This window comes from Tetrao urogallus (genome assembly GCF_951394365.1).
Source record: "Tetrao urogallus genome assembly, chromosome: 1".
Classification (NCBI taxonomy): Eukaryota; Metazoa; Chordata; class Aves; order Galliformes; family Phasianidae; genus Tetrao; species Tetrao urogallus.
Window position 1 is genome coordinate 183,201,439 of NC_136813.1, and position 22,482 is coordinate 183,223,920.

The 22,482-nt window shown below is 36.8% G+C and overlaps 1 protein-coding gene across 1 annotated transcript in view; it reads right to left on the minus strand.

The window, feature by feature from the left end:
* The window catches only part of SEMA3C (semaphorin 3C), a gene marked incomplete at both ends in the record, with an annotated part of 115,540 nt that extends 93,926 nt beyond the window's left edge, over window positions 1-21,614 (minus strand). The window contains one exon of the mRNA XM_079536309.1: window positions 21,512-21,614. Coding sequence (XP_079392435.1) covers window positions 21,512-21,614 — 103 coding nt within the window. The remainder of the gene's footprint in view (window positions 1-21,511) is intronic.
* Window positions 21,615-22,482: the final 868 nt, after the last annotated feature.

Consider the following 22,482-nt stretch of genomic DNA (forward strand, 5'->3'; position numbering starts at 1 on the left):
TATTCATTGACTTCAAGGGAGTTAGTCTGGATTTGCGCACACATTAAGTTACTGTAAGAACAATACAAGCATATGCACCTGCAAGAAATAAATTAAAAATGTACTAAATTGTATTTAGCATTACTTTGAACCTTATCCGGAGGAAGTCTATCATGGCACAGCCCTGTACCACTCCAAGATAATCCATGGAATAATGAACTCCTTGCTGAGCTCTTCAGTACTAGTAATGTGAAGAAAAATTGGCACAAGTTGGGAAAGCTAAAATATTCAACAGACTGAGTGATGAAGGAAGATAAGAAAACATGAACAAACAAACAAGTCAAAGCATGGTCAGCAAGGCTGAAAAATGATTGCAAAGCAACATAACAACAATTCTGTGTATGAGTGCCCTATGTACAGATGAGAGAGGATTAGGATGGTGTACAAAAGTATAATTCACTGTTACAAAGAGTTATAAAATAGAAAACAAAGGCTCACAGTTAGAAAATAATTCTCCTTCCTGAAATAACAGCTCAGAAGAAAAGTTTCTGTGCTTAGGACACTCATTACTGAACAAGAAAAAGCACTACAAAAATGTGCTGGAGCAAACACTTTTGAACTAAAATGAGGTGGATTAAAGAAGTTCACGATTTCTAATATTTCTGATTTCAGGATTCTTACATTTATAATACATGTCATTTCATACTGTCTGTGTCTGCTTCTTAAGACAAAGATCTCACAACGATATTTTGTGCATGTGCCTATGTGTGTGCACATGTAGTTAGGGACAGAAAAGTGTGTGTACATGTACACGTATCAGGAGGAGATACTTAGATACCATTCTTACCTGGGGCAAAAATTACAGAAGTGTTCTGAATTCAGATGTATCTTGAATAGATATTTATCCTGTTGCTTGGGGGGAATGAGACATAAAAGCTCAAAGAACCAAGAAGTTAATGAAAGAGAGCCAAATTTTCTGCTGGCATAATTTCATTAGAGGGAAGCGCAGCTGCCCCCACATACATAGCAGAGAAGGCCACTTGAATGATGAAGAGAGAAGTGGGAGTGAGCCTAAATGTGTGGTTTCAAATTGTATTTTTCATTGTCAGCACAAATCCTAATTGCAACATAAGGCAATTTTTATTTATTACTCATTTCAGAATTTTCATAGCTTATATATATGTATATTGCCTTACATTTCACAATTTTAGAATTAGTATCTAAGATTGCTCTGACATACATATTCACTATAAAATATACTGAAGAAATGTACTATTTTCACCCTCTTTTTTCACTTCTATGTAAACAATATACAAAACAACAAAATCACAGTCTTCAACATTTTATAGTTATTTTGGGAACAGTAGTTTCCTCCAAGTAATTAAGTAAATAGTTCTTACAAAGCACCTAACAACAATTTAATTAACATTACCAAGTTTTAAAGAAGATATCCATTGGAGGTAAAATCCATTGCAGAACACAGGGGATGTTTGTGTTCAAAAACATATTTAGATACTGGGACATGGTTTAGTGGGGAAATAATAGTGGTAGGTGGATGGTTGGACTGGATGATCTTGGAGGTCTTTTCCAACCTTCTATTATTCTATGATTCTACGACGTGTATGTCTGTATGAAGCGTTTACGGATTACTAATATGTGGAAATGACAAGATCTGTTCACTCAACTGCAAAAATGTAAAACTTCCAAGCACAGGAGAATTTTCTAGCGACATGCACAAAATTCACTAAGTTAGGCCATGAGTAAGCAGGCCTGAAATGAGGCCAAAGGACTAGCAACCTTCCCAAACTAAATTCTTCCCTACCATTCAATTCATTGAATGAATTGAATTCATTGAATCCAACCATTCAATCCTACAGCAATGGCAGAGGATTCTGGGGCCATGTGATTAATGTCCCCTCTCTCTGGTGGGCTATGGAAACCATCTGGTGGATGTGCAGAAAGGAACTCTGGTCTTCCACCACCCAAAAGACCACTTCTCTGGATGCTTTCCTGTGCAGCCTGCTGTAGGAGGCCTGCTTTAGCAGGGGGTTGGACACAATGATCTCTACAGGTCCCTTCCAACCCCTACAGTTCTGTGATTCTCATAGACAGTTTAGTGGCTACTTAGGATATTAAAAAGTTGCAATTATGAAAACAAGAATCTACAGTTATCACTCGGATTTAATCTACTGCTCTTTATCTTTCTCAATATAGTTCAGTTCATTCTGTACTTTGTTTTATTCTATTTTATTTGTGTAGGGGCAGAGCTTAAAAAAAGGAGTGAAAAGTTCACTTATTTGATAACCTCCTATCTCCACCTTATGACAGTTATTTAGGAAACATGGTCTGGAATTGGAACTTCTGCCTCTTTGCTACTAAATTAAGATGGAAATTAAACCATTTTCTCTCTCATTTTTTTACTATATATAATGGAGAAAAGAAAGTATTGTCTGCTCAGTTCTTTGCATGTAAACCGTGCAAGCATTTTTCTTTAGGCTATAACCCTTCATCTGGATTCCAGACAGATGGAGGTACCTCCCTGCAGACCTGAATGAAAGAACTAAACACCAAGACTTGTGTCATATTTCAGTCCTCAGCAATTCCACACTAGCTACTTCCAGGTAATGTTTAAAGAGGCATGATGCTTTTTGGCAGCATTTGTTTATTCTACAGGGCTGCTTTAGCTTCCAATCTGAGGTTCCTATCTCTATCAAGGGGCTCAAGTGCAAGCAACAGGCACTTAGCTCTGGTTCTGAATCCCACTCCAGGAGCCAGGCATACAAAAACTATGGTTGCTAGACACTTTGACACAACATTCCCTCACTTTGTAATACTGATTTCATGCAGTCACTATCTACTATGTTTTACTTTCAAGTCTGCTGTGCATATAACATACAGCAAGCGTCATCATTCACCGGTAAACTGTATTTTCAAGCTCATTCACTATAATTTAATATGAAGTTTTCAGGTATTAATGTTATAGACCCTTGTAATGGATTGGGCCACTATATTTGAACCACTATACAGGGTGATTGTGGAGTGAAAAATATCTCATGTTCTCAAATCAAAGGTCATCAGTCACTGCAGATATCTGTCACTCAATTGCAATGATCCATCCTTTATCCTAGAGCTTGGGAAAGTAAGCAGCTGTGAAGGTGCTTTGGTGAGAATTGCAGTGTTGCTACAGAAAGCTAATTCTGTCTATCCAGACCTAAAAAGTATTAATTCCTTTTGTTTTTTTTCTGAGCTATTAGTGAATATACCTAAGAGCAGTCTGGGTACACTTCTTGTTCCTGTTCTTGTTCCAGTTTTATTTCTTGCTCTAAGGTAAATACTTTATAGACATATTTTTGTTTTTTTTTCAATGAGTGACGTGAGCTTCCATTGGATGCCTAAGTCTATTAAAAAGCTGTGGTATGGGGCTACCAGACTTGTAAGATACGTAAACCACACAGTGAACAGTGACTGTATTCCTATTCAACGGTTAAAGGCACAAAAGAACCATGGGAATCTTGCTCCAGTCTTTATTTCTATATTTAGTAAAACAAACCTTAATTCTTTATTTGTCAAATTACTATCTGTTACAGTTTGAACTTTCCTTAAGCTTTACTCTCAACAAAGTTTAATCTGCCTCTGGCTTAAAGCAAAAGAGCTTTGTGTGTTCGTGTGTATGCAGCATGAATGTGGTTTTGCAGAAAAGGAAGTATTCTGAAAGGTAGGGGCTAAAATCAATGGAAAATGGAAGCCAGCCTCTTGCCCTTGTTTTTCCAGCTGTCAAATTTTACTCTAATAAAGTAGATAGTATTTCCTTACAACCCCATTAGTTTTTCCTAAGCAAGCTGACAATACCATTCACTGTTCTGTGAATGCAATCTCCATAATTTATGCTATTCTTCTATGAGAAATGCCCTGAACCCTTGCGTTTAGAAAAAGGAACCTTTCAGAAATGTGTTTCGAAGCCCAAAGATCTCTTCTACTTTATTTTACTTTTTTTTTCACTTGGGCAGAAGACTAGATACAGAAGGCAGCAACTATGAATCAAATTGGAGGAGACAGTAAGTGTGAAGAATTGTCAGGGCTGTGCACATTTTAGCTTGGCAAAATAGCACACGGTCTCTTAAGGAGCTTAGAAATAAATAACAATGGATTTTAAAGAAAAGGAAGGACATTAAAGAGATCAGCTCTATAAAAACCTTCTATAATTACAGCAATTGAAAGACAGCCAAAACGGGGGCTTAGAAGGGTGCAGAAAGTAGGAATTCCGCTATGTGAGACAATGTATGATTTCACATAGCATCTTCTGTTAAAACTGTGTCTACAGAGCAGATAATCAGCTTTCCGATCCATAGTTCTGAAACGTGTGAATGTTTCTTCAATGTGTTGCACTGTTTAAGACTAAATGGATCTAGCTACTAACAGAAGTCAAGATCAGAGCAGGAAGAAAAACTCTGCAGCCACAGAAATTCCATTTTACATTTGTAGAGGTTATGGTTGCTCCCTCGGTGCTTACATTTCTTGAGTATTTGCAAGTCTCAATTACTATGAAATTTTATTTTATCAACATTTCATTGAATAAAGAGGCAGCATGAACACAAAATATGTAGCAGCAGTATTAGAAAGTTTATAAACATTTCTAGGTATCTAATGTTTCTTCTGAAATATTGAAATATTAAGTTTCTTTTCTTTAAAGATGCTTTGGAGCTGTGTTTTCCTACTCTTTTAATTTTGAAAAATCTTGACTTCATTTTGACTTTGCATAACTAAAGTCAAACCAGTAAGGCCAGTATTTGGATTTTATTTTTTCTCTTCCACTAAACACCTGAAATATAAGGAGAAATGTTCTTACTCTTAGTTCAATTCAGAAGAATCTTATTATTCTCGGTATAATGGGAAAAAGACAGCTTTAATGAGATAGATACGAGACATATTTAATGGGGAGAGACAGAAATAAATTATCACTGCCCATCCATCCCCAGATGATTCGCACTAGCTAACACAGGTGTCAGAACAGCTCTCCTGAGAAAGTGATAGCGCTTTGCTTTTGACTTCACCCCTGCTTCTCAACTGCGGTGTAACATTTCAATTTCTCAATTAGGAAAATTAAATATTCTCAAACATGAAAATATTAACAATATGAGGCAATACAATTACAGGGAAGTGCTGTTTCCTTAACCTTTGTATGAACTTGTAAATTACTGATTTCTTTTTGCAGCAGTTGCTTGACATGCCTCATTTTAGTTGCTGCCAGTTGTCATAAGATAACAAAGCACACAGAAATCTTTAATTCTGCCTCCACCAGACAAACCTCAACAAAAATCTTGAGTAAAGTTGTGTGGGGTAGTGGCTAAAGAGAAAAGAGGAGACAACAAACCTACAAACCAACGTTGCCTCTATAAATAATACAACGTGGCAATTACTGGCATGGGCGGGAAAAAAAGGACAGCAGCAGCAAATATGTAACACTCGCGTCGTTCCCAAGGGATCAGCCAGGGCTGTCCTCAGGGCTCTAAGTGCCAACTTCACTTACACAGACTTTGAAACATCTGAAGGAGGTGAACTCTTTATGTTGAAGTAGGGATGTAAGAAAAAATAATAGAATCACAGAATATCCCAAGTTGGAAGGGACTCCTAAGAGTAGGGCCCTGGGCAATCTAATCTACTATGTGATCTAGCAGATGGCAGCCCTGCCTGTGGCATGGGGGTTGGAATGTGTTGGTCTTTGAGGTCCCTTCCAACCCGAGCTATTCTGTGATTCTATGATTCAATGATAAGTATCATCAATTTCAACTCCTGGCTCCACAGACAACCATCCAGAAATCAGACCTAAATCTGAGAGCTTTGCCCAGACGCTTCTTGAACTCTAGCAACTTGGTGCCATGATAGCTGCCCTGGGGACGCTGTTCCAAGGCCCAACCACCCTTTGGTGAAGATGTCCAACCTGACTCTCCCCTGACGCAGCTCCATGCCGTTCCCTCGGGCCCTTTCGCTGTCACACAGAGCAGAGCTCAGCGCTGCCCCTGTGAGGAGCTGCAGCCGCTCCCCTTGGCTCCTCTGCTCTGGGCTGAGCAAACACAGGGAGCTCAGCCGTTGCTCCTCTGTTTTGCCATTCAGACCCTTCTGCATCTTTGTTCTGTTTTTTAATTTCATTTTAATCTAATTTTTACTAGCAAGTTGAAAACTCTCTTACGGAGAAAAAAACCCAGAACACTGAAGTGTCATGTATCACTGTTCACAGCATGCCTTCTGTTACAACGGAAAATGATAAAATGTAGATTTTCCAATACTACTGGAAAATACTATAATGATCCAAAGGTCATTAACATCACTGGATTTCAGAAGGTTTGCTTTTTCCTAAATTAAATGTCTTTAGTTTTTCTCGTGTTACGTCAAAGTTCCACAAAAACATAGAAAGTAGACAAAGATTGCAGTGGTTCACACCATATATGCTGTGGAGAAACATCTGTGGACTACTTTAAAATTAAAATGCATCAGTTTAAAGGCACAGACATGAATACTGATTTATTTTAAGTTTTGTACCACCAGGTTTTGTAAGATAGCCTTCGTTTTGAGTGTGCGTGCGGTATCCATAAAATTGAACTGAGAATGAAGCTAGAAGAAACAGACTTTCTGCGCCTTTTTTCCCCTCAAAAGTTTCCTTAGGTATTGACATTCTGGCTTGCTTCTTTCTGGGGTCTTACTGTATCTGGACAGCTCAGATTACATTGGAAGAACAGTTTTCAGTTATAATAATAATAATAATAATCTTGCAAGACTTACTCTAGCATTCTGGATCACCATGCATGTCACTGTCTGCTTAGGACCACATCAAGGCACAATACCCCCTTTCCTGTGCTGAGTACTGATGTACCATAAAGAGTAGGTTAGAATTTCTGTCCGGGTGGCATATGTACACAAGCAAAAAGGCTTAATCCTATAAAACCATTTGCATGTATTATGGTCTACAAGCAGAGCAACACTAAGTCTGTTATTCCCTTTACCTTGCTTTAAGTCTCCTTTCTCGTGTGTTGGAGACAAGGCAGAAAAGGTGTGGCAGCTGGGCAAACAGAGGCGGCATATTTTGCTATGAACTGTGACCCCCAGATCCCAAGCATTATCTAGGGAAAAGAACCATTGCTTTATCCAGGAACAATCTTGTTGGTGTTTTCTATCATTGAGGAAAACATCAAAGGATTTTTTTTCTTCTAACAATTTTGAAAGAAAATTGTTTTATTTGTTCTTCAAAATGTATCTTCTGTTTTTTCTTATCATTGGTATTTATTATAGTAGATAACAGCTGCTGAAAGCTTTCAATCACAGAGCTTTTGAAGGCTCATGGAAGCATCAAGCTAATGTTTTCAAAAGGCTGCGGGATCTGAGCAGCTATCCTCAGGATTAAGAAAGATGAAATGAAAACGAATACTTCTTTTCAGACAAAATCCACCTGTCCTTTACCACACAGGGAACAAATCTATTTCACAAAGGGGAGTTTAAACCAATGAATCAGTATGTTTTCTAGTTTATAATTCATTTAAAATCTTTTATGATCCTATTTTGATATTACCAATGTGTCATAATGCTGTGGGTTCCTTCAGTGACAAGAATTACACATTTTAAATTAATATGGAACTGGTAATGGATAATTAGGCTTTTCATATTTAACTGCTTATACAGATCGATTTATGCACAGAGATTGAAAGGTATCCTCAGAAAGTTCTAAGAAAACTTCTGTGAAAGTGGCTGGTAGGCTTTTCCTCATTTTCCAAATTTTCAAGATTTCCTCATGATCCTCAGGCCTCAAGAAATACTCAGTAACTACTAGAGGGCACAACACTCATATTTATCTACAGTCTCAAAAAACCCACCTCAAAAGCTTAATGAAACCCACTGGGGACAATGAAAGAATCCTTTTTTCTTCCCCAGCTGAACACTGAACAACTTAATGAGAGTTACAAACACGCACATATACATGGTTCTTACTCCAAGCCTACTCAATTTCAAACGATGAGTGATGAAATTGAATCTTAAATATGAACAAAGTCAGACTGTTCATATTATATGTAGAAATATACATGAATAAGGGTTAAGAGATAGAGAGCAGTTCCCAAAATTAATAGGTTGGCAATGGAATGGAAGAATCACTTTCTAAGTCTAAAATTAAGTGGAAAAAATCCCACAAAATGTCTGGAGCACATTGCATACGAGGAGAGATGAAAGAAGTGGGTTTGCTCATGTTTAAGTAGTGAAGGAAAAAAGAAAATCTTATAACTGTCTATAATGACTTCCTGGGAAGCTTCTGGAAGATGGGACAATCCAATCAGTTAAAAGGGGAAAAAAAAAAAGCCATTACTGGCTGCTCCGATAGGCTGTGGGATCTGTATCCTTGGAGTTACTCAAACATGAAGCGGACACTTTCCAGAACATTGAGATCTCACCTTGATCTCATCAGACCTGCTTTGAGAAAGAGGCTGGCTGGAAGACCCTCCCAACCTACATGATTCTGTGATTCCATAAAAGACGGAAAAAATAGAGCATTTTCATTAAATAACTGTTAGTCAGAGGCCATTACTGCTCTTCTGAGATGTTAAGGCAACTTTCCTGGAGGAAATCTGGGCAGCTTAGCAAGTAATATACATTTTATGCTTTTTTTCAAAGATTCAAAAAAATGCAGTGTCAATCACATGATTGAAAAGATCAAGCTCAAAAATGCGTGTTACTTTACCAGACTTTTGTATGCATGTACTGTGTCTGCATTGTTAAAGAACAGAGCTTAATCTCACAAGCTCAGCCACTGAAAACAAAATAACACAGCTTGATAAAATTTAAGATGATATGCCTATGAAACAGGATGTGGCCAGGTAGTTACTCTGTTTGCAGTTTTATTATTATTTTTCCATACTTTTTCCCCACATACCTATGTAATACATCAGGTAGTATAGAAATCTCCCTGAAGTAGACACATATACCTCCACAACCACAGTATGTACTATATAAAGTTGATTTATCTTCTATATGTAACATTATATATGTGTACAGATACAAACGTTGAAAATAAACAGGAACCAGATGTCAAAGTAAGAAAAGGTCTAGTATCTGTTCTGAGACCAAAGGTACACTGTCAAATTTGAAATGTCACTTATTTAACTTTAATTTTACAAGGATTTTGGTAGAATTCTGAAAAATAATTAAAAAAATTATTTACATTCTATGTACTACATCAGTACATGTAGTAATTTATTCATTGTGCTACAAGTAACAAGACAATCTTTTTTTTTTTTTTTTCTTTTTTTAAGCAAGACAGGTAAGAGACTACATGAAGAAAATGCAGCCAGAATCATCTGACAGACTGCTTTTGTATTATTTCATGTAATGCAGCATATCTGTGACTTCATTAAGGTTCGTTAGAAGAGGTATTTGTATATTTTGCTGTTCAGCCAGAGACAGGTACATGTTCTTCCCTTCTAGACCAGGGAGCTGTAATGCATTTATCTGTAAGAAATGAAATCACACAGCATACAAGATTCCAAACAGGCATTTTACTGCAGTAATTTGCAGTAGGTCTCCTAAAGAAAACTGAATTCCTGATGTAGAGTGTTTATAGCTTTCACTGTGGACACCCAGGCTGCCAGGTCATTTGGGTCACACTTCTGACCTTTCTGAGGAAAGTTACTTTTCTTCTTCTGAACTGCCAGACAAGCTAAGTCTCCCAGACACACTGCCAAACTTGATACCAACATCTTAATGCTCACTTCTGCTGAACACTGATAAAATCCCAGAAGTGCAAAGCCCACAGGTTGGAATGGACATATGAAGGTTATGCTGCTCCACTCGAAACAGGACTCACTACCAAGGTGAGATGGGGTTACGCAGAACCTCATCCAGCTAAATTTGGAATATCTGGAGAGTTCATAGCTTGCCTGCCCATCCTCTTTCAAGAGTGAAAAAAAAACCCACAAAAAAACCAATAACAATTAAAAAATGAAAAAGTGTTACTATTTCTAAATAGCTTGCTAAAACTTGTGACCTTTGTGTCTTGCTACTGTGCATCTCTGAGAAGTGCCTGTATTTGCCCTCTTCATAGTCTCCCATTAGAGAGTTGGAGGCAGCAGTGAAAATGCCCCTCAGCTTTCTCTTCACCAGGTTCAATTAACACAGCTGCCTCAGCCTCTCCCTACACATCACATGTTTCAGCCTTGTAACATATCTATGGCCTCTCACTGGGTTTTTTCCATTTTTTGTGTCTCTTATGAGGGGGGCTTGCAAAGACAACAATTGTTTGTCCCTGATCTCTCCACAAATCATATCAAATTAAAATGACTACATAAAAAATTTAATACATAAATCACATAATAGGTCAGAACGATATTCAACTTCTGTACAGAAAATGAATATTTTGCTTTCTAGTTGAGCCTAAAGATATAAATACTTATATTTTCTCCAACACAAAAATGAGAGAGCTAGTATCTTTAGATAGTTGAAGTTAGCTTCAAAGAAGCTGGAGATTACCTCTGCAGCAGCTGTTATGACTGAATACATCTTGTACAATGTGAGCTTGAGCAGAGTAAATTAATCCCAGCTTCTTGTGCCTGTGAGTATTCTCCCTAAGGCCACTAAGCTCTAGGTGACTGCTATGTCAACCTCTTAGTCTCTAGAGAGATCGTTTTCCTCAAAAGGACCCTTGCAAGCAAAAGTGTCCCACACCTGCAATTCCTCTCTCACACATTTCCACATAGGAACTATCTCTATCAGTCAAGAATCACTTCGGACAAAGCTCATTTTCAGCTGCTCAGCAAACAGGTTGGGGCTATCACAGGCACAAGGCGGGAAAAATAATCAAAGGGAACAGTAAACAGTGAGTGGCCACCTTGTTTATTCAGAGTGCTGCAGTTTATTGATGTTACATGCCATCTCAAGTTTTGCTGATCTTAGATGTTAGATGCTTTCTCTCACATCCAGACTTATTTGAAAGGGAGCTTTCTCTTACTGCCTAGGGAAGCTTTCAACAGACACAAGAATGCCATGAAGAAAGATAATAACCTTAAAGCAATCAGAGTCTGAGTGAAAACTGTTCTTGCCTTTTGGACAAGACTAGGTAGAATTTGTTCACCTCTATAGGGACAAGGTAATTGAGGAACCAAGTATGCAAGTGCATCTGTTAATAGAGAAAAATATTTGCTGGCAACTCATTTTAAACACACCAGAGTTCAATATTTTATTTTCTGTAACTGCCAGCCTTTGAGAAAAATCATGTGAACATCTCCTTGCTTTGGTGGCCTGGAAGAAATCTACATTGTGAGAAGGTCAGGCTCCCTCATAATCAGCATTCAGTGTCTAGCCCCAACACTAACACCAATTAAAAACCACTCAATAGAAGCATGACTATAACAACTTATAATGGAGAGCAATCTCATCACTAAACAGCATTGCTGAATTTATCTGGAGTGCTCTTACAAGGGAGAGTGCTTTGGTAATGACATCCTGAGAATCTAGAATGAACTGTACCTTTTTGTTGGTATTTTTTGAAGGAGTAAATGGCACTTAAGTTATCATCTGTGGCAGATTTCTCCACCTACAAACAAAACCAACTCAAGTATTTTTTTTAATTAATTGTTTAATTTAATTAGAAGACCCACAGACACAACTAAGTAAACTGCCACTGCAACTATGAAACCTGTTCCAGTATTGATTCAGCTGGCACAACCTTCCTCCATAAAACTCTTTTCAGAGTCCCAGCATCAGGGTGGTCTGCTCTCCCCAGCTGCTGTGGGAGATGCCAAATTCCTGTCCCTACCTCTCTCCCCCAGAGCTTGCTTTTACTGTAGTGGACATAGAAGAAGCTTTAACTGGTCCAGCTGAGTACATACATACATACAAGTGCAGCTAGACTTACAACTTTTCCCTTCCATAGCACCACACTGTTGTTTCATAAAGTCACTGCCCGTTGTGATGTAGTTGCAGCAGGAGGAAGGATTCATCTGCTGAAGAAATATACAGTGCCAAGCGAGATGCTTCCCTCTCTCAAAGAAAAAGATGGGACCAGATAAAAGCCCATTGTTTCCTGGCCGTGGCTGGTGGGCCGAACCATGGCGGCCAGATTTGTAACTTTCCACTTTCATTTTCTAAACAGTGCCAGTGCAGACAGTGATGTACTTGACCACACCTGAAAGTTTCAAATTATTTTTGCGTTTTCATGCAGTTTTACCACTTCAGGAATAGACTTTCAGCTGCCTGTGTGAGCTTAAGAACACATTTAGGGACCTAAGTTCAGGATAGAGTTTGAAAAACATCCAGTGAAATAAAGATCACTGATATTTGATTCTTCTTCTAATGTACCTTTATAAATTATTTTTGAAGTATCCACTTACAAGCATCCATAAAGAAAATGAGATTGCTACAGGAAAAATGAATGACTGGCGACCTTCCCATTGAAAAGGAACTTACTAAAACTATAAAGATGATGTTAAATCTGACGTAATGACTTTACAAACGTAGTCCTTTTCATATTTCATTGTCAAGCATGCATACCTTTCTTTCTTTAACACAAAATGCAACAAAATACCTCACAAGACCTTTTAAACTCTTTTGTCTTTGCTGCAGGTTTATCTGCTTTAGGGAAGAAAAAAATAGGTGGTGCATTATTTTCAACAGTGGCAGGAAGTGGGTTTTTAACAGAATCAGCTTGAAAAATTCCAGCTGTGTTCACAGTGAAGCCATCAAAAAGTTTGAGCCCAGGATCAGTTCTCCATGCCAACTAAATCCTTTTCAGGCATCAAAAAGTAAATTTTTGAAAAAATGCCAGGCCTCTCCTTGAAAATCTTAATTGGTTGATATTAAAAAAATGGAAAGTGTTATTCTGAAGATCTAAGTGTTTACGTTTTTGTGTACTAATGTGATCTTGTGGCTTGTAAGAACACTCAACATTTTAACACAGAGACTGTCTCACCGAACTGCAATGGCAAGTATGCAGGCTGGTTATTTTAGAAATGGAAATTCTAAACAGTAGAAAACTGAATGTGTTATGAACTATCCTGTGCCTCTGAAATGCCCCAGAAAAGTCAAAATGTGACCAGTGATTCCAAAGAAAACATGTTTCATTCCTGAATAGCTGGGGCTCAGTAGAGGACAAGGAAATTACAATCTTGTTTTCTTCTGAGATCAATAGTTGTTTTCAAGGAATTTCTGTCACTTTTAGGTTCACACGAATGTTTGGGATAAAAACCAGAAAACATCACATGCACTGAGATGTGTATGTGTGGTGCTTTGAATACACATACCTTTTTTTGAATTAAAGACAAACTACTTCAGGATTATGAATACATCTATCCCACTGCTTTTCCCTCTATTTTCTGTTGTGCTATTAATCATCATGCACATATAGACCATGAAATCTATCTTCTGCTGTCATTCAAAACTTTGCCTTCTTGGTCTGTTATGTGAGAAGGAAAGAAAATGAACTGCAGTCATACACTTGCCCCACTGATTTCCTTTGTCCCTGTAAATCTAACACTGCAGCACCTTTAAGCTAGGTGGCTGAGATGTATAACCTGATCTACCCAGATGTTGAAAGAGGAAAAATATGTGCCCAAATGAATTGATTCTCTGCTGACATAAATTGATTTATTCTGCATAACTTGAAGTTTTTTAAAAGCAAATAAATTTTTTTAGTAGGTAGGTAAGGTAAAGGTAAATGATATTAGATATATTGATGATATTATTTAGAAGGTAAAGGGAAATGATATTATGAAGCAAAAGAAAAAAATAAACAACTAAGAAACAAGGACAGCTGATCAGTAATTTTTTTCACATTATATGGAAGATAGCTGAAAGTTTTAATATGTCACACATTTACTGTGTGACTGAAGATAATTCCTTTTTCTTCATCTCACTATGCCAATCTGACCCTTTTAATGGCTGAAAATGATGCCTTTAATTAAAGAATTTGGCTTCAGATTCTTTTCGACATTTTTTCTTTTTTCTTTAAGTAATTGCCAAGAGATGTTTTGTTTTTCCATTAAGCAACTTGGCAACCCAGGGTGACTGTGATGTCTCCTCATTCATAATCTAAAAGATAATTTAGGTGAAGCAATCATTTATCCCAGAGTAGTAAGCAAGATTAAGCAGACAGTTCAAAAGTTTGGGTATTCACTTCAAACTGTTTCTACATGCTGCATTTCCAAAAAATGTATTTGCACTTGAGATTTGAACTAAAAGTAAAATCTTCTCATAAAAACGGTATGTTTTTATGAAGTATCTACTTACAGCCCCCAAGTGATGATAATAACAACAAAACCTTCTTCCTTCCTCAAGCTAACTGAGATCATTAAAAACGCTATATCACACTTCAGAAGAGCAAGGAAGTATTACAAATTCTAGGAAGTGGCCAAATTTTATTTTTGAGAGGATTAAGACCTTAGCCCCAAAGGATTTTCATAGAGCTACCTCTCATCTCATGGTGATTTGATGGTATACAAGAGCTGTGCAGTGCTGAAATGCTGTTTCAGAGATTTTTTCTGTCAAGCTGGTTGGATGAAGAAGGGGTGGAGGTTAGAAGAATACTTATTTCAAATAATGATGACATACTCTGGATTGCAATTTCTTGTAGTTGAAACATAATGGTAGCTGGACAGCTTTTCAAAATGTTGTTTTTTGGTTTTTATTGCTGTCTTGGAACATATAATTATTTTAAGGTCTTAAAATATTTATACTGTATTTCTGAAAATAATCCAGTGTAATGTGGGGTATTAAGTGTGAAGGAACATTCATAAAATACACTTTTGCGTATATAATTTGTTGTATAAGAGAAGCAGTTGGGAATATCCCATATATTAGCTATTTCCCAAAAGGCAAGGAAACGTGACCTCCACCAATCTTACCCACAAAAAGGAAAAAAAGATTATTTTATAAAGGAGAAAAAGTTACTCATATGTTTACAAGAATAAGGAGAAAAATAGATTTATTGGAAGGGCATGATGGTCCTATCACCAGAAAAAGGGTGGTTTCATGGCAGAGGCAGAGCTATCACTCCTTATCTCCAGTCTTATCTTCAGCATATTAACAAGCAGGATTTCTGCTTTCTGAAGAATTCATGTCAGTGATGAATGAAATCGTGATGCAAATGCAAAGCATTTTCTCATACTCTAACTGTACCAATTCTGAAAAGAACAAGGATGGATGTACAAAGGGAAAGGAGGGAGAATTAACAGTGCAAGCCCTTCATTAATCACTATCTTCCATTTCATTACAGGAAAGACACATCTTTATTTGCACACAGTGAGGTGTCAGAACTTCTGACTCCTGCAGGTAATGAAGTATTTTTCACACCTCAGGTGCATCCCTGAGGCCCCTACTCTGTAATTAGATGAAGAGGGGGAAACACAGAACCTTCCTTTAACCTAGTGCTTGCTGCAGCCAGAACCATCTGAATGTAAGATGAGATTGCACACTGAAGTGGAAAATTGTCATTATCAAAGGCCTTTCCCCCAAGAAAGAGTGCCTACTCTTCTTATTGAGGAGTGTAACGGAAAAGGCGGTACCAAAAGGAACAAAATACACATGTTGAGGGAACAGCCAGTTCAAGTGGCGGGATAAAGTCTTGGTTTATGTATTTATTCATGCCAGCATCTCAGTCAATGCACTTCAATAAAATGAGTAATTGTTGTGAGTCACATCACTAATTATATCTGATACACAAAAAGGCTTATGCAACAACACATATCAAAGAGCACTGTGAACTCATCCAGTGCGGAAACAGCTCACAGAGAAGCTCTTATAACTGATAATAATTCTGAAAAAAGATAGGCTATTAGAAATGTCTATGACATTTTCCCCTCTCATTGCATTTTTTTAAAACATAAAAGATGCGTTGTATAATAATGGCAATAAGTCTATGTGGAGACTTCAGCATTTGCTTGAGACACAAAACATGAGGAAGAAATGTAACAAGAGGACAGTGGAATTGTCCCGGGTAGCTATTTCTTCTGCAAAAAGTAGAGACAGCTAATAATGCACTGAATCTGTAAAAATGCGCTAAGAAAGTTATGATTTTTCTACACTAAGAAGTCAAATAGTGATGGATCAGATGCAGGTCAAATTGAATGAGCTGGGAAAAAGAAAGAGATTAAAGGGACTAAATAAGTTCTTAGACTTAGCATGCAAGGAACAGTCATGTCTTCTCAGACTTCACAAAGTTTAGATGACTAGTTCATCCAAGAATAGATTACATTAATAAACTTTTCCCTTAAACCTGGGGCCTGATTATTAATTACTAGAAGACTATGTTCTTATTTATGTTGTCCTATGAGGGTACTGTTAGAGACTATAATCAACAAAACAAATATTGCCTATAATTTCACCTTTATTACATGAGTTTTCACAGCTGAAGTCCAGCATATACAATCTAACACAGGATACAGTACCAATAGAATACATTTTCTTCCCACACTCTTTCTTGTTGATTTGTAACAGTAAAAGAATCTATATACAGAAAAAAAACAAAAACCTAAAAGCTATCTTCAGACTGTAATTTGTAAATTACTTGTCTTTCATAACTCAAAGATTTAGTTGTCAGTTATACCCAGTATAACAATACTCACTGCTAAAGAGAAGATTTTTAGTTGACAATATTCAACAATAAGTTAAATTTCTAGATCTCCAGTGTGAATTGAATTTTCACATGTTTGGTGCTCAGCTCTTTGTAAATCAGCATTATTTGAGATCTATTAAGCTGTGAAAGCCACAACTTTCTGAGAAAATATCACCCAGAATTTGCTAAATATTAGCCACTAAAAATACAGTCAAGATATTTCTAGGTATGTTATGGGAAAAAATAAATAAATAAATAAATAAAAAAATCAAAAAATAAAACAATTTTTTTTTTTCTCCTCTCTTTAAAAGAGAAACGAACAACTCCTTTACTTCATTTTGAAAGTAGCTTTTATTCCACAGACACCATCAAATATTCAGTCAACTGTTTAAGCAAAAAACCATTGCCTGCTAGAATGTCATCAGCACAAAGTCCACCAAATAATAAATGAACTTTTTATTAACTGTGGTAACATTAACATTACAATGAGGGATTGTTTAGAAACAAGTTGTACTGCTGTTGCTCAAGAGCTCAAAGAAAACGGTTCTCAGTTCCTTTATTTCTCCTTGAGGGTAACCACAGGGGTTGCATTAAATCTTTTAAAATATGTTGACAGTTGAATGTGTGCTGCTGTTGCTCTGGTGACATTTTATGCTTTTTAATTGTCATTAATGAAGCTGACTGATACTTTCTTAAAAGTGCTATACGTTGTTCTAGTAATTTTAAGACAAAAAGAGAAACAAAACAGTCTGCAAATTAGCCTTGATCCACTTCTCTTATTTTCACGGCAAACAATGGGAGAATCTGCATGGGAAATATCAGCTTGGCCAGACACTTTAGGTTGGAATGCATGAAATGTTCCCAGTAAACTGTGAAATTATCACTTGATTTTATGTCTGTATAAATTCAAAGTTCAAATATGGGCTTGAATATATTTTCAAAAATAAGTAGTGGAAATACTTTGACAGATTCAGAACCTGATGTTAAAGCAGCACAATCCAGCTCACACTGGGCTTTTAGTAAGTTTGAAAATGTAAATGTGAGCTGAAACAAAAAAGTTTGAAACTACCCTGGCATCTCATAACTCTGCTGTTATTATGATAATGCTCCCATTAGCCTTGAGAAAGGCTTGCCACTATAGAGACTAAGAGATACAGCTCCCTGTTATCTGTTCAGAAACATGTAGTAACAAGGAGAAACATATGTAATTGGAGAAATAGAGGTATGTTGCTTGATAGTTCATAAAGAGATAAGTCATTTGATATAAGGAGAAAGACTATGTTTTTTAAAATTATGATGGGTTATTTAACCAGATTGGGAAGCTCTATTACGGGGCAAGAAGCTGGAAGAAGTAGGAGGAGGAGGAATGGTGTAGGGACATTTGTTGAGTCCCTCCCTATCCCAGGTTCCCCAGCTCCCACATGCTCAACGTAACACAACAAATAATTCCAATATTATCGCAGCTGCTGCACCACAGACTTCACATCTTTGCAATTTAAGAACCAGAAAAAGCTGGAGCCACCTTTCTTCAGCTGAAGGAGCTCTTCAGATGTAGCACAAAATTGATGACCTGAGCCATTACTGTTAAACAGGCCAATTAAGTTATGATAAATCACTCCAAGCAAATTGAGAACCCCGTCACCCGATTCTCTATAGGTCTGGTGCTAGATGTAACTGCATATACCTGTGGTAAGCATGCAGCTCAGCTCCAGGATGACGTTTTCTTTTATGTGAGTGAATGGCTATGCAAGGTGCAAACAGAAATCAGGCCTGGGAGCTCTGCATGACACAGGAATTTTCAAGACATTCAGAGTGCAGACAGCAATAAGTAACACACTCATGTCAGACTCACATTTAACGACCTCAGCTAAGTCATGAACTACATTTTAATTAGACAAGAGGCCATGCTTTTGATTTCAAAAATAGAAATTAGGGTTGCAGTCCTTCACCCATTGAAGTTAATTGCAAAATCCCTATTATCAGGCTCTTGAGGTATTACCCAGGCTTACTTTTTAATTACAGTTGATTCTTAATGAAATAGATGGTAAAGAGAAAAACAGTCCATGATTCAAACGATTCACATTTTTATCTTTCTTGATGAACAACAGAATAGGTCAAGATGCTTGCTGGATTTTCCCATGAGAAATGCCATGATGTGAATAAGCTCAATTGACTTGATCCTGAAGGAGCAGGTTAGCTTTGAAAAGCGTCACTCATTTTCTCCTCCTGTACACATTCTATCTCCAAAACATATGCATCGTAATTACTGACACCAAGCCAAATCCAATTCAGAACTTGAAAAATATCATGTAAGTATCTTAAGCTTGAATGACTTGTCTTTATTGTCTAATGTCATTTAAAACATAAGGAGCCCTAATTATAGTTCTATTTCCAAATGATGCACTTTACAAGAGTGACAATTCTCCATAAAAACCTGACAACTTCTCAGGACATGGAGACAGCCAATAACTTGATATTTCTATGTGATTTAGAAAAAATAAACTAGGAAACAGCTTATACAGAAAAATTATGTTATCACATTTAGAGGAAACAATACATTTTACCTTTTTCGTCTTATTTTACTATCTCTGTAAATAAAGATTTATAGAACAGCAGCTAGTACTACTGGTAGGACCATTATCTTGTTGTACACAAGAACCTGCAAACTCTCATTTCACATAAAAAATTTTCTTCTTTACCATCTGGAAATCAGGTTTAAAAATGAACTCACTGTTTTCATCCTGCATGAAAAGATCAGTCTTATATTTCAGACATTACTTGACATATTATAAAATTCTGTATTTGTGAAATTGTGTAATTTCTTCTACGTCTTTAACAGACCCATTTTAAAAAATAGAAGATTATATATATATATATATATATATATATATATATACATACATACACACACATATACACACACTATATACATATACACACACACACACTTTAGGAAAAAGTCTGAATTCTGATATAAGTATTAGGGAAATTTAAATGTCCATTTAAAGAAAATCAGAAAGTATCACTATGTTTAGTTAATACTTTCTACTTTCACTGAAAAAGATTCTCAGTTCTACTCATGCAAAGCACTGCCTTAAAAAACAAGGCCATGGAACAAACCACGCAACTTGTGTATGAGATACTGTAGGATTAATCTGTAATCAATGCACCTCTCTGTGACACAGAACTCACACAGCTCCTTTCAGAGGAAGAACAAACAACCTCCTTTCAAACTCAGGTTTCAGTTTACCTGGTCATTATTTTTTTTTTGAATCCCTAACCTTTTCTTCCTCCCCTCTACTACAGGTAGCACTGTGTTTCAGGATGAAACACCAATCTCTCTAAGTCCAGGCTAAACCCACTTTCCCCTCATTACAATTCTTTCACAGGACTAAATGGGAAAAACCTGAGTGCTTCCTACCTCCAACAGGAGATCAGGAGAAACCTGGATTATTGTCAAGGCTACTGTGGACAGAATATGCAACTCTGAACCAGCCTACTTCATATAACTGTGACAGGCCTGCAAGTGCAGCACATAATTGTGTCCAAATTTGCTTCTGGATTGATTTGTGTAGAATCAGTATCATTTACATTTAATCACCATTACTTTCACAAGGAAAGGAAATTCCCACCTGCTTCTTCATTTGGCAGCACCCTCTTGGAACATCAGTTTTACCACTGTTTTTACTGGAACCGTGCCTATAAGCACCTACTGAGCTCAAACACATAGAACCCTACACTTACATAGACTGAACAACCGTAAGGCATTCTAGTTTGCAAAAGGTCCAACTTGGCAGGCCTCATTCCAATACCTCTCTGACCCAAGAGTACATAGTTATAACCATTGCTGTGAATAGCAATTTGAATTACTTCCTAACTACAGCAATTGTCAAAATGGTACTTCAAAGATTGATCAGAGCATGCAGACTATACCCATGGCAAGGCATGGCAGCTGCAGGACAGCCTCATGCTCACAAACCATACAGATCATCCTAGTAGAACCTACCAGTGCAGGAAGCATTGAGCCATCAGAGACATGCCTCAGAGACAATCCCAGAACATGGAAAGGGTTGAAGAAAGCAAAATTCTGCTCAAATTTAACAGAAGCCCAAAGGACACACACATTCTTGAGTGGTGGCTAAGTACCACGCCATGGCTAAAATCAGCATTTAAGGGTGGGCTTAATGCTAGAAGAATAAGCTACCTTGCTATTAAAGTATTATTAAAGTAATCGGATTAATAATGTGCTGCTCATCACTTCAGAAGTAAATACACATTTCTCAATTATTCCAATTACTTGTGTACAGAATGCAGAATTCCATGATTTGAAATCTAAGTACATCCAACGTATTTTATCAAGTGCACAAAAATCTCTGTGTTGCCAAAGACTGTCACTTTCCTACCAATTCCAGTTGACTTTGGACTAAACCCATAAAACCCAAATATTAGTAACTGAAAACTATGTATCTATGATGCTCATAAACTGCATCTCTCCAAGAATTGTGATGCTATCTTGGTCGACCTTCAAGCAGCTTCATTTTCAGAGTTTAAACATGTTCAGCTGGGTACCAAGTGAAAGTAACTAAACTTTTTAATGATTTCTATTACATGTCATGTAGCTCACATACATTTTCTATTAAAAAAAAAAAAAAAAAAAAAAGAAAAGAAAAGAAAAAAAGATAAGAAATAAAATCTTTAGTTGTTCCTAAGACATAATAACTTCTAATAAAGGAAAGGGATTATTATTTCAAATAAAGAAAAGGGATATATGCATAAGGAGCAATGAACTTCAGGAGAGAATCAAATTTAGATTGACAAGTACCTCAGCAACACAAACCAAAAATAGCTAATTGTGGGCACAGACTAAATACACAATTACTACTTCGTTATTTAATTGAAGGTGAAGATGAAAATGTTCAATCACAACATAAGAATGTTTTTCTTTTTTCTTACCATTGAATGTTAAAAACACCCTTGCTTGAGGCTGGGAAGATCCTTTTACACTGCTAAAGTAAATAAATATCCCAATCACCACGTGCAGTACAAGAAATGCCATCTCTTCAGATTTGCAACTTAATATCCAAGAAATGAAACCTGAAAGAAAGAAAACTGGCATTACATGTTGTTACATAGTTTTGTGGAGCACAGACAGCACTAAAGAACAATCTGTGCTAAAATGCTCTCCCATCTGATGCCATAATATACGATAACATGAAGGAGGCAGAGCACTTCTGTTTTTTCTTTATAGATCTGAAAATGGTATTCTCCAGCTGTGCTCTGTGCTGGCACAATAAGAGCTCTCTGCTTTTAGAACGAACCTGCAGAGCCCTAGTTTTGGCTACAGAAGACTACAGCATTAGATTCAGATTATTTAAATAAAGACAATTCCACCTGCTGGAAAAATAATTATACCAAATGTCAAGGCAGAGCAAAGCAAGGACAGGAGATAAAGTTTCATGAATAAAAAGCTGGCTGATATTTTTAGACCTCTTGCCTTAGTTAACATCATATTTGATTTTTTTTTTTTTTTTTTTAAACATTTGAAATCAAAGGCATTTGGAAATGAGTTTTGAGTTTGAGTTGAGTGCTCTAATAGCCCTCTATACCCTCTTCTAAGATGAAATCCTGAATGTGTACGTCACTAATCTCAAAAGCACTGAAACCAAAAGTATTTCAACATGCTTTAAACTATTAATCAACATTTGCTTTTTGGTCTAGCTCCTTTTGGGACACCTAGTTTCTCTCTTAGACCTTTACAGAGCACTAAAATTGCCCTGAGTTGGACAGTGTGTAAACACTTGATACTTGGGCTACTCCTCCTATACATCTGCTGAATCTACATTCATTTTATAGGGGGAAGCTGTTGAGAATACCGAGCTCTTCAGAGAAAAGAAAACATTCCAAAACAAATCTGCAACCATTTC